This window comes from Micromys minutus (assembly GCF_963924665.1).
Source record: "Micromys minutus genome assembly, chromosome: 16".
NCBI classification, from domain to species: domain Eukaryota; kingdom Metazoa; phylum Chordata; class Mammalia; order Rodentia; family Muridae; genus Micromys; species Micromys minutus.
In genome coordinates, this window is record NC_137985.1 from 18,013,900 (window position 1) to 18,026,641 (window position 12,742).

At 47.0% G+C, this 12,742-nt stretch overlaps 1 protein-coding gene across 6 annotated transcripts; it reads right to left on the reverse strand.

The window, feature by feature from the left end:
- Positions 1 to 660: 660 nt before the first annotated feature.
- ECSIT (ECSIT signaling integrator) lies at positions 661 to 12,062 on the reverse strand. Of its 6 annotated transcripts, none has more exons than XM_080929662.1 (9): positions 11,984 to 12,062; positions 10,801 to 10,915; positions 6,283 to 6,400; positions 4,070 to 4,487; positions 2,916 to 3,139; positions 2,124 to 2,181; positions 1,867 to 2,015; positions 1,381 to 1,486; positions 661 to 981 (listed from the first exon to the last, which is right to left on the reverse strand). In XM_080929662.1, the coding sequence occupies exons 3-9, from the start codon at positions 6,376 to 6,378 to the stop codon at positions 728 to 730; spliced, it is 1,305 nt and encodes a 434-aa protein (XP_080785788.1). In that variant the 5' UTR covers positions 6,379 to 6,400; positions 10,801 to 10,915; positions 11,984 to 12,062; the 3' UTR covers positions 661 to 727. The 6 variants fall into 6 exon arrangements, with proteins under 6 accessions (XP_080785788.1, XP_080785789.1, XP_080785790.1 ...); XM_080929663.1 differs by having other exon boundaries at positions 10,801 to 10,911; positions 11,984 to 12,058; XM_080929664.1 differs by having other exon boundaries at positions 10,801 to 10,911; positions 11,992 to 12,054.
- Positions 12,063 to 12,742: the final 680 nt, after the last annotated feature.

The following is a 12,742-nucleotide window of genomic DNA, read 5'->3' on the forward strand; positions in this document are numbered from 1 at the left end:
GGGCAGCGTGGTTAAAGGTTTTTTTCGAAAGGGATGGAGAAATGGCTCTGATTAAGGGCACTCACTGCTTTTCCAGAGGACTTGGATTCAAATTTCAGCACCCATATGACGGCTCAGAACTGTCTGTAACTCCAAGATCTGCCATTCTCACATAGGCACACATGCAAGCAAAACATCAATGCACGTAAAATAAAGGTAAATATTTAAAAGATGTTTTTAAAGACCAGCAAGATGGCTCTGCAGGTAAAGGTGATTGCTGGCAAACTTGACAATCTGAGTTGCAGTTCCAGGATTCATGGGGTTGAATGCCAGAATAGACTCCAGAAAATGGTCTTCTGACCTCCACATATCTCTCTCATACCATAAATACATAAATGAATTTTTTAAAAGGTAAGTTTAGTGCTTAGGAGATGGCTCAGTGGTTAAGTGCACCGACTGCTCTTCCAGAGGTCCTGAGTTCAATTCCCAGCAACCACATGGTGGCTCACAAGCATCTGTAATGAGATCTGATGCCCTCTTCTGGTGTGTCTGAAGACAGCTATAGTGTACTTATATATAATAAATAAATAAAATCTTTTTTAAAAAAGGAGGGTCTCAATGGTAAACCCAGACGAGCCAAGCCTAATATCTGAAGGGAAGCCACAGGGCCAGGGCAAAGGTTTTAATTTTTATTTTCTCCATATTATTTCATACCAGTCCAGTCTTTTCTTCTCATGTCAGCTGAGACTCAACTTTGACCTTGTTGCTGCTGGGCCTGAATGGCCTCATCTTCCTCAGAACCCTTGGGAGGACTGTGAGGAGAGGACTGTCCCTCCAGCCTTGAGGTTGTCAAGAGCTCTCCTGTGGACTTGGCCAGACGGAACACCACTGGGATCTGTGCCAGGGTTGGGTTGGTCTCCTGCAAGCCTTGGATCCACTTGACCAGTGTTGCCTGATCATGGGCACCAGCCATGCACATGGCGAAGATGGGGCCTTCTGTCACTGTCAAGAGAGGAGTTTGTGCTCTCATCACCTTGAGGTACTCTGACCTCTCATCATGAGCACCTCCATGAGTTCATGCACAGCTTCCTCTGCCACATAAATGTTCTAAAATGTCCCCAGGGCTATACCACCTACTGCTTCAGATACCAAGAAACCAAGTTTGACTCCTAACTTGGAGGCTACCATGTGGCTCCTCTCAACTCCCCCAAATACAAACTGACTGTTCCCTAATGACCTGAAGTTTGCATCTATTCTGGTCAGTCACTAGCAGTATAGAAAGCTCCATAAAAGGTATTACAAGGGGGAGAGGGAGTAGTCAGAGAGAGGAACCCTGGGGGCACATGACTCTTCATTGTGTGGAGAGTAGAGAAATGGCTGCCACACAGGACGTGCTTTTACCTTCATCCACATCAAATTCATAGTTGTCCCAATCACTCCGTGAATATTCCAGGTCCAGCTTCATTGGGTAGTACAGGTTCCATTCTTCTGGGATCTCCTCTACTTTCTACCTCAGGCAAGAGAACAGGCAGGATTAGAGGTCAGAACACAAAACCCCAGTCTCAACTGAGCCTTCAGGACAGTGTTATTCCCCCTCCCCCCAAACAGAATCCGTAGTTTTGGCTAATCTGGAAGTCACTGTGTAGACTAGGCTGGCCTTAAACTCAGAAAGCACTGCCGACCATTGTCTCCTGGATACTGCTATTTATGTCTTTAAAACAAAACAAAACAAACAAACAAAAAAAAAAAAACCAGCACATTTATGCATACCCCTGTATAACTCAGAGGGCAACTTGTAAGGGTCAGAAATTTCCTTCCACTACATGGGTCTGGGGATCAAACTCAGGTGGTCTGGCTTGGCAGTAAGTGCTTCAGCCAGTAACTCACCTCTTCCTCAGGGGGTGGCAGGTCAGCTCTTAGGATGTGATAATAGATGCACTTATTACGAAGCCAGAGAGGGAAGGGTCCCTCAACAAAAACAGGCCTGGATGGGTTGTGGCGGGCCAGGGCAGCTTGCTGATCTGGACTCTGGATTCCTGGTGTAGAGATGAGAACCTGTTGGTGCCTTAGTGGCAAAAGGCCCAGAAGTTCATTTAGTGGGCCCAGAGGGATCCAGCAGAAATGGGGACACACTGGGGACTTACCTACAATGTGAGGCTGTGTGGGATCTTCCATGCCTGTCAAGTCACTGGGCAAAGACATCTGCAAGGAAGAGCAGGGCTGTGTCTCCCCAACCTCTACAGGGGAGCCTGAGAGCAAAGGGAAGGGCATGCTTCCTGAGCAATGGCATGTCACTAGAAGTAGACTTCTCTCTCTCCTTGTAGCTGGTGTGGTCAGAGTGCACCCTGAAGACATCCAGCCTAAGTTCAACTGCAGTGACCTCATCCAAGTCACTGTACCTACATAGCTTAGTTTATCCATGTGCAAAAATGGCAGTAACAAAGTAACAGTTCTTCAGATGGCAGCAAGAACTTGACTTGGCTGATGAGTTTCTCTTTTGTCACAGCACTAGGAATGAAACTACATGCCTTGTACAAGGAAGGCAGGTGTCCTATCACTGGGCCATACCCCCAGCCCGGTCCCTATAGGGCTGCAGCAGAGACTCTTCTGTAGCTCTGGCTGACTTAGAGCTCCCTATGCATGGGCCACACCTGGTCCATCAGTGTGTTTTTGTTTTGTTTGAAGCATTATGTAGCCCAGGCTGGCCTTGAACTCAGAAAGACCCAGACACCTCTGCTTCCCAAGTGCTAGAATTAAAGCTATGAGCCACCATTCCTGGCTGGTATTTTCTTACAATGGGTAAATAAACAAAAACAGGTCCAGCTGTAGTAATAAGGAATGGCCATGATCACTGTCAGGACACTAGCAGAAGAGCCCAGGTAAGCAATAAGGCCCAGCCAGGGAGTGTAGCTGCAGGTATAAACGGGAATACATACCTGGTACACAGTGACTTTAGCACTGAGGTCAGGCTCCATGTGCCGCAGGCCTAGTCTGGCCAGGTCCAAAGGGTCCTGGGGAAGATCTCGGGGCACTGGATAGGGATTAATATTCTTGAAGCGGGTGAACCACAGCTTCATCCGAAGGAACTTGAGCATGGGGTAACTTTTGCGGCCAAATATCTGAATTAGCAGGAACTCCGTTTCTGTGTTGGGCATGACTCCTGTTTTGGGCAGATAAAGGCACAGCCTCAGAGAGGCAGGATATAATTAAACACAAGTTTGAAGTCAGAAAGAACAGAATTAAAAGAGATTTATTTTTATTGATTTTTTTTCTTCTTATTCTTACTTTGAGACAGGGTTTATGTCAGTAAGACCTGGCTGGTATGGAAGTCTATCATATGTAGAATCGAACTCACAGACCTGCCTGCCTCTGTCTTCCAAGTGCTGGGGTTAAAGGTGTGCACTAACACATCTGGTCCATCAATTTTGTTGTTGTTGTTATTGTTTTGTTTGAAGCTGAGGCTAGGGCACAGCTGAGTAGCGTGCTGGTCTGGCACACACAGCAGACCCAGCACCGTATAAAAGGCACACTGTAGCACATGCTTGTAATCCCAGCACTCGGAACAGTAGGCAAAAACCAGCCAAAGCCAGGTATGGCTACCCAGCACAGCAAATTCAAGGTCAGCCTGGGCTACATGAGACCATGTAAAGTTGGGGAAAGAGGGCTGGAGAAAGAAATGGCTCAGCAATTAGGAACATGTACTTTTAACTCCAGTTCCAAGGCATCCACCACCCTCTTCTGGCCTCCTTGGGGACCAGAACTCACATACCCATTGACACATAGCATACGTATGGTTAAAAATAAATCTAAAAGCCAAATAACATATGTAGTGAAGGATGAGCTTGAATCCCTGTCTACCCCTCACTGCCCAAGAGCTGAGAGGACAGGTATGCACCCGAGGTTATCAGATACTTGGATCAGCCTTGGGGCATCTCAGGTAAGTCCTCTTCCAACTTTGCTATTGCCCTAGGCCCACTAATTGGAAGAGGAAGAACGAGGGATGAAGGGAAAGGTAGGGGAAAGACTTGGGAGACTGAGAAGGGTGAGTGGAGCACGGTGTGAAGGGGAAGGCTGGGCCCACTTCCCTCACCGTGTCGTTCCATCTGCTCCAGGACAGCAACTCCACACTCCTGCTGCCGTGGGTAGTGGACAAAGATGCGCTGGATCACGTTGCGGGGCCGGAAGACCTCCTTGGGGAAAACATCCAGCAGCAGGTTGTATACTGACAAGTCCCGCTCCACACCAAACTCTGGCATCTTGCGAAGTGCTAGGTAGATGAAGTCCACATGGCCGCGCTTGCGCACATTGTGTGTCCCAAAGCTGCGCACCGCATTCAGGAAGCTTGCCTTGTCCTGCTCCCCGTTTCCTGATGGCCTGAACAGGTCTTCATGTATTGCTGGAACCCTGATGGGCTTCCTTTGGGGTTTTGGGGGTTGAGGAACCAACCACACTTCATCCTTGTGTGTAACTGCAGTACAGTGAAGGCCTCGTGGAGCGAGGAGGGGCACCTGGGGAGAAAGGATGGACATCAGGACTTTGATACTGTGGCTGCCAACCATAGTGTAGATATGACATAGTGCATTAAAGTACACTGCCACATGGTAGCACACTCCTGAAAACCCAACCCCGAGGAGCTAAGGCAGGAGAATTGAGAACTCAAAGCTTGCTTGAACCATACATTCATATTCTAAGGCCATTTGGGATTACATATGGTGCATACACATGTGTACACACACACACACACACACACACACACACACACACACACACACATGAAGAAAACACGAAGAAGCATTACCAGGACCAGCAAATAGCTCAGAAGATAAAGCGCTCACACAGATGTAACACAGATATATGCATCCACACATGTGCATACCTCGGTTTCACAGTGTAGTGGTTTGACTATGCTTGGCCAAGGGATTGGCACTATTAGAAGGTATGGCCTTGTTGGAGGAAATGTGTCATTGTAGGGGTGGGCTTTGAGACCCTCCTCTTGGCTCCCTGGAAGCCTGTCTCTCCTCATTGCCTTTGAATGAAGATGCAGAACTCACAGCTTCATGAGCTCACATGCTGCCATGCTTCCCACCATGATGATAATGGACTAAAGCTCTGAAACTGTAAGCTAGCCCCAATTAAATGTTTGCCTTTATAAGGGTTGTCCTGGTCATGGTGTCTCTTCACTGCAGTAAAACCCTAAGACACGTATGTACACACTGCTGTGGTTTGAATGAGAAGTTCCCCCATAGGCTATCAAACTCTGCTTAGAGCATTCACTTGCTTGTCTAGACCAAATTTCCAAAGACTTCCACCTTCCCAAGATAACATCTTCAGAGTCTACAGCAACCACCTATTTCTGGATACCAACTTCTGTACTAGTTACTTTTCTGTTACTGTGATGAAGTACCATGCAGCTAATCTGACAGTGTTGTTTGGTATTGGCTTTGAAGGCAGGAAGGAAGGAAGAGTCCTGAGAAGGTAGAAAGTCCAAGAGACCATTGCATTGATCTGTGAAAGTGAAGCTTGGGTTGCTGAGTAGACCTAGAGATGTTGGGGATATCAGAGGTAAGTCTGGGGCAGGCTGTTTTGGGGCAGCAGAGCTAGAGGAATGGGGCTACCTGGGCCTGTTAGAACTAACATCTAGCACACTGGAGCTACACGGTTTAGAGTTTGCCCTGCTGTCTTCATTCCTCCCTTTTGGAATGGGAGGATACAATCTGTGCCATTCCCTGATGGAGATGTGTGATCTATATGTACTTCTTAGGATGTCACAGTTGAGCGATTGCATGAGTCTTAGAATACACTTTGGACTTTTAAATGATACTGACACTGCCAAAAGCCATAGGGACCTTTGAAATTGGATGAAATACATTTTGTATCATGATACTGCCAGGAGTCCGTGGGGCCAGGGAGAGAGGCAGATTGCTATGGTCGAAATGAGAAATGTTCCTCATAGACTCGTGAACTTGAATGCATGGTCCAGCTGGTAGTGCTGCTGGGGTCATGGAACCTTCAGGACATGGAGCTGTGCTAGACAGAGGTGGAGTAGAGGCTTTATGACGGCTTCTCATTTACAGGTTGTTCTCCTTCCCATGTGCATGAGATGTGATCTCAGGTTCCTACTCTGGTCACAAGCAGCCAAGACACTCTTTTGGCTATGGTCTTGGTACTTTAGTACATCAGTGGACCACCACCAGGACAGGCAGGCCAAGGACCACCTTCAGCTTCTGTGGCCTGATCCTTAGAGGGTGAGAGTAAAGCCCAGGCCTTCCCTTCTCCACCCAAAAATGCCCAACCTGTGGTTACCTGAGCAAAGGGAGTTCCTGAGAGGGCAGTCCTGCAGATGCCTCCCCAGCCTCTAGAGAGGCCTCGGGCCAGCAAGTTGACCTGCACCCAGCTCATGCCTCTGTAGATTCAACCACACCTAGTTGAGAGAGATTGAGACAGCATAAGCCTACAGCATACCTTCCATGAGACAGGGTAAACTATGACAAAGAGCACAGTTCAGACAGAAGAGCCTCATCCACCAAGCTCCAAGGGTTATTACTTCTGTTTGATTTTGTTGTTTTCAAGATAGATTATTGCCCAGGTAGCCAAGGGTGGCCTTAAACTCCTGATCCTCCTGCCTGTTTCCCCAGTGCTGAGATTACAGGTGTAAGCTACCATACTTGGCAAGCTTTCAAATTATATTTACTGATTTATTGTGCATGTATGTGTGTGCATGCACGTGTATGCATGTGTGTGGTGGTCAGAGGATAGCTTGGAGAATTGGTTCTCTCTTCCACCATGTGGGTCTCAGCACTGAACTTAGCTTTCCAAGCTTGGCAGCAAGCACCTTCATTCCATGAATCATCCCACTGTCTCATACCTGGCAGCTTTTCCTCTTCATTCTTTGGAAAGATTTGCCTGTTTCTTTTGTGTGTATGTGTATATACAGGTTCATAGGCTATAATACTGTTGTGGAAGCCACAGAACAACTTTTCAGTAGTCTCTACCTCGCTGTAGGAATGCTGTGACATCTGGCTTTTTAAAAGATGTCTTTTATTTTTATTTTATATGTATGGGTGTTTTGCCTGCACGTATATCTGTGCCCATATCAGTGCCCATGGAGGCCAGAAGACAAGAGTTGTGTGCAGTGAGAGGGGGTTGTCAGCTACCATGTGAGTACTGGGAATCAAACCTAGTCTTTGGGAGTGCTCTTAATGGCTTAACCATCCCCCCACTCTCAAGCTCTCCAACCCCCTTTCTGAGACAGGGTCCTACTGTGTAGCCCTGGCTGGTCAAGAAGTTGCTATGCAGACTAGGCTGGCCTCAAACTACACAGAGATTCCCAACCTCTGCCTCTTGAGTATTGGGAGTAACAGCATGCACCACCATGTTTTCTTTTCTTTTCTTTTAAAGCAAGTTTATTTTTATCTTTAAAAAAAATATTTATTTATTTTATTTATATGAGTACACTGTAGCTGTCTTCAGATACACCAGAAGGCATCAGATCTCATAACAGATGGCTGTGAGCCCCGAGGATCCCCCTTTCTCTGCTTCCTCCAGCTTAAAAAGAAAGAGAAGACGGGCTTGAGCATAAGGACTGAAAGAGCTAAGAAAAGGGGCTTGGGCTGGAGAGATAGCTCAGTGGTTAAGTAAAAGCACTGCTCTTCCAGAGGTCCTAAGTTCAATTCCCAGCAACCACATGGTGGCTCACAACCATCTGTAATGAGATCTCACATACATAAAATAAAATCTTTTAAGAAGAGAGAGAGGGGGCTCAGAAGAAAGTTGGAGCCACCTGACAACAGGTGTGGCTTCAGACAAAATTAGAACTCAGGCGGCCAGGCTCCTGCAGCAAGAGCCTAACTATCTGCACTGTCTCCACAGCAGCTCTAGTTCCTCCTCTCTCCTGCGTGCTAACCGGAAGCTCTGGCACAACACTGAGAAGTGGCCAGGGTCAACAGCCTTGTCTGGCACCTAAACTCTGCCAAAAGAATCTATTCTTTCACTGGGCATGTGGCTCACACCTTTACCCCCAGCACTCAGGAGACAGAGGCAGGCTGATCTGTGAGTTCAAGGCCAGCTGTAGTTAGGGCACACACACACCCCCTGAATCCTGACCACTTTGTCTCGGTCAGTAGAACCCATTCTCATGAAAGAGGTCCCATGTAATTTGCAAGAGTTTGCTTTCTGCTTATTCTTCCCTGGGCCCTTGTCCTAAACACTGGCTCTCAGAGGAACCCATCCTTAGGCTTACTACAGTCCCTTCCTCCCAGGGCCTTGTCCTGAACTCTCTTCTCAGCCAACAGAAGCCATCTTGTGGGAAAGATGCTTTGCTAGAGATGCACTTTTCAAGGGAGTTTCCATGCAGCTGTGCTGAAGCTTTGTTGTAAAAATTGTTACATGGAAACGTATCCTCAAAGTTTTACTGTACTTAAATGTGTAAGAAACAAATCACTTGGCATTAGATTCCAGAAGTTTAGAACCAGTACCAGCTAAGTTCTGCTGACCCAAGTTTCATTATTGACCTCATCTGGACTGTCTCCCTGCTGGTTATGACACTTGCAGGGACCATCACAGCCAGCCTTTTCCACACAGTGAGACGCTATTTCAGACAAATGGAAAGAGTAAGTGTCGGATTTTCTCAAATATTTTTCTTCATTGCCTGAAATGATCATATAATTTTAGGGTTTTGTTCTATTATTATATACTTTAATGTTCAGATATTAAACTAACTCTGCATTCAAAAATAAATTCTCTTAGGCAAGATGTAGAATTCTTTTTGCATGTTTGCAAGCCCATTTTGAGGGAATTTTAAAGTTGTGTTCATGAGGCACTAGTTTGTAGTTTTCTTTTTTAAAGATTTATTTCTTATATATGAGTACATTGTAGCTGTCATCAAATACACCAGAAGATGGCATCAGATCCCATTGTAGATGATTGTGAGCCACCATGTGGTTGCTGGGAATTGAACTCAGGACCTCTGGAAGAGCAGTCAGTGCTCTAACCACTGAGCCATCTCTCCAGCCCTGTAGTTTTCTTAGTGTACTGCTTTGGTTTTGGTATCAGGGTACACCACAGAGAACATGTTAGGAAGTGCTTGGATCATTCTTGCCAGAACTAAAACTTTCTGGAGTGGTGTTGTGGCATACACCTGTAAGTCCCAGCACTGAGGTGGAAGCCTTGAGTCAGCCTTGGATACATTGCAAGTATGAAGCCAGACTGGGCTACATGAAAACCTGTTTCAAAAACAGGAAAAGAAAACAAAACAACAACACCTTTTGGGGTGACAAGCTTTGCAGATAAAGACATTGCTGCTGTGCCTGACAACCATAATTCCATCCTTGCAATCCAGGGTGGAAGAAAAGAACTGTCCCCACTCCTCCAGTGGCACGGACACACGCGAGTAAATAAAGTAAAAACAACGAACAAACAATTTTTTTATGGTTAAGCCAGACATAGTAATGTACACATTCAATCCCAGCATTCAGGAGGTAAAGGCAGCCGGACCTCCTTGAGTTCCAAGCCAGCTAGGTGTACATATGAGAACCTATTCAAGTAGAAAAAAACCCAACTCTTTTCCTAGTATCTCCCATCTTGGCCCCAAATCTCCCTCCAGCTCCCTGCTTTCTTATCATTAAAGCTTTACCTAAGCCATGACTACAAATGGCTCCTCCTGAGCAACCTGATGGCTGCCCTAGTCCTGTCAGTAATGCTGGTCCAATGAACTGGTGTGCTCAACATGCTGAAGAAGCCGATGACTTCGAGGTGCCAACTTCCTCAAGTATCATATAGTGATGTCCCCTCCCCTATACCCCTTCTTAACATCCTTGGGTTTCTTCCTGGCATCCATGTCTATTTCTCAGCCAATCATGAGATGCTTTTCAGTGTCAGCATTGTCTGTAATGCTGAGGGTGCAGACAAATGCTCTAGGAGCAAACCTGCAGATTCAGGCTTAGTGGAAACATGTCTGCGATAGTGACAGCTGCTGGTCTGAGGAAATGTAACTGGCTTGGACTCAGGCTGTGGCTCAGTAGACTCCTCCAGGGAGCTGCTGGTCACAGTGAACCTGAGGGGCTGGGAGTGTGACTCAGTGTTAGAGCCCCTACCTAGGATCCCCCAGTGAGAGGCTGATGGTGTGGCTCCTGGTAGGTACTTGCTTGGTATAGCTAGATTAAAAGAATCTAAAACTTTGCTTTGCAAATTGTTCCAGGACCTGTAAAATGTTGGCTGTAACCCAGGCCTGTTGTAATACCCACAGGTGGCTCCTACGTGTATTAGAGTCGTGAGTCTTTATGCTCACGGCTCCCCCATGTTTGTGCCTCCATACCTAAGCACAACTTCAGTACAAACCATCCCAAACTCCACTCAGGGAACACTAAATGACAACACCTTTGCTAACTGTGCTTCTCCGGACATTAGCCAGTAGCACGCTTCCTGGTTAGTCAAGCCACCACGTAGGAATCACTCAGCGTTCAGTACTTTCAAACCTGTCCCTCTTGCAGGTCACACCAGTCCATGGTCTGCGTTCCCACCCTCTCTCTTCTGCCCTGCCAGTTACTTTCCTCCACTGCAAAAGAAAGCTTTAACAGAAACCAGGAGGGCTGGAAAGATGGCTCCACTGATGCTTTCCCTGAAAGTGTGAGGACCTGAGCTCCCACAGGTGAAGCCAGCCTAATCAGTGAGCCACGTGTCCCAGTGAGGTCTGTCTCAAATCGCAAGGTGGACAGCTCCTGAGAACCACCTCTGTACACATGTGCTTACATGTGTACATGCACTAACATACATCCCTGTACCCACATATGAACACACAAGAATGCTGGGTGTGATAGCACATACCTGTAATCCCAGCACTTGGGAGACACAGGCTGGCAGATCTCTGAGTTTGAGGTGAGACTAATTATATAGATTCAGCAGGTTTCAGACCAGCAAGGGCTACAAAGTGCGACCCTGTCTTAAAAAAAAAAAAAAAAAAGCACTTGAGATAGGTATTCTGTCTGTAAAGCCAGCACTGGGGAGTCTGAGGAAGGATGGCCTCCAGAATCAAACCAGCTGGTGATCATTAGTGAGTTCCATGGCAGTCTGAGCTATAGGAAGGTTCTGTCTAAAATTTAAGTAAGAGCTGGGAGAGAGAATTCAGCTGGAAAAGGAACTTACTGTTGGAACAAAGCAAACCTAACGACCCGAGTTCAAACCCTGGAACCAACATAAGGTGTATGGATAAAGCGCAGAGTTGTCCTCTGACTACCACCATGCACCATGGCACATGTGCCCCACCCCCACACCATAACTAAAATAATAAATACACATCGGATGGATTCTACCTGCTGTGCTTCCCCTATCTCTTGTAGCTCCAGCCACACTGTTTCTGAAACGAGACAAGTTTATTGGTCTCACGGGCTCTGAACCTATTTTACCTGCTGCCTACTACTTAACTGTCTTGGTGTATGCCTGTAATCCAGCACTCAGGAGGCTGGAGCAAGAGGATGATCATGATGAGTTCGAAGCCAGCTTGTGATACATAAAGACTCTTGTCTCAGGGAAAAGCACATTGTCTGCAACAACCACTGTTTTGAAATCGCGAAATTACCTGTTCTGTTTGTAATTTGCTCAATATTTGTCTCTCTTAAATAGTACTTTTGTAAAAATCTGTTTTTCTCATCGTTGTGCCTGTACATGGTAAAATGCCCAACACCGATCAACTGAGTGTGAATAAGCAGTAAGCTTCTACAAAACATAGATAAACCTGGACATCGAGGTGGCGTGTATATATGCGTGTGGGCTGGCACGATTCCGGGTCTCTCACAGAAGGCCCGAGTCCGCTGTTCCGTCTGTGAAACGAACGCCTGCAGCAAGAGGTACCGAGCAACCTTTCCTTGCACGTTCCCAAGCCTGCACCCCAAAAGGTCACAGTGCCCTGACTCTGAGGTCGAGTTGAAGGTCATCCTTCCCCGCTCTACCAGGCTTGGAAGTGGACGTCCCAATCCCAGACAATCTCATAGCCCTCCCACACGCGACCCACCTACTCACGCGGCCAGCCGCACACCCCAGCCGGCTCAGTGGGACCGCTGGGCGCCGTCATGTTGAGCCACAGAGCTTCCGGTTACGAGTTGAAGGTGACAGCAAATCAGAAAAGCGTGTGACAAGAGGTCCCGCCCTCAAAAAGAGATCCACCAATAGGAAGGCGGGAAGACAATGGTTTCGTCTCTGGAGCTGGCCCGGCCCTTCACCGAACGCTAAAAGCCTGAAGACCTAGGGTACCAGTGCGAAGGCGCTGGATCGGGTGTCTGTGTTTCTGTCCGGTCCAGTTTTCTTTGGCGTGATGGCAAATTATTATTGTTACGAGCTGGAAGCACCACATCCGGTTCGGAGCACAGGGCCTCTTGCATTCTATGCAAGCAGTCTACGGCTTAGTTACTCCTGAATAACTGGAACTTTAGGTGGGCAACACTGCCAACAGCTTCAACAGAATGTCATGTTGTGTTTATTTTTATTGTGTGTTATGTTTATAAATCTATGTGAGCACGTTCGTGTGGAAGTTAGAGGACAGCTCAGGGGGAATGTTCTTCCTGTGTGGGTACTGGGGATGAAACCAGGCTTGGCTGCGAGCACTTTTAACGCCCTTTAATAAAAATGTTTGAAGTTTGAATTCATCTATGTGAAATGGCCATATAAGTACACCAAGGGCTGCTGTGAGAAGGACATGCATTCCTGACACCCCTCTCTCCCTCCCCAACAGGGAGTCTAGATTGACTCTTCAGACCACCCACACTGAGGGCTG

Coding starts and splice junctions, on each gene's coding strand:
- ECSIT (XM_080929662.1), bottom strand. CDS start 6,378: ATGAGCTGGGTGCAGGTCAACTTGCTGGCCCGAGGCCTCTCTAGAGGC. Junction 3,140..4,069: donor GGAGCAGATGGAACGACACG/GTGAGGGAAGTG, acceptor TGCCCAAAACAG/GAGTCATGCCCAACACAGAA. Junction 2,016..2,123: donor CACACAGCCTCACATTGTAG/GTAAGTCCCCAG, acceptor TCTCTACACCAG/GAATCCAGAGTCCAGATCAG.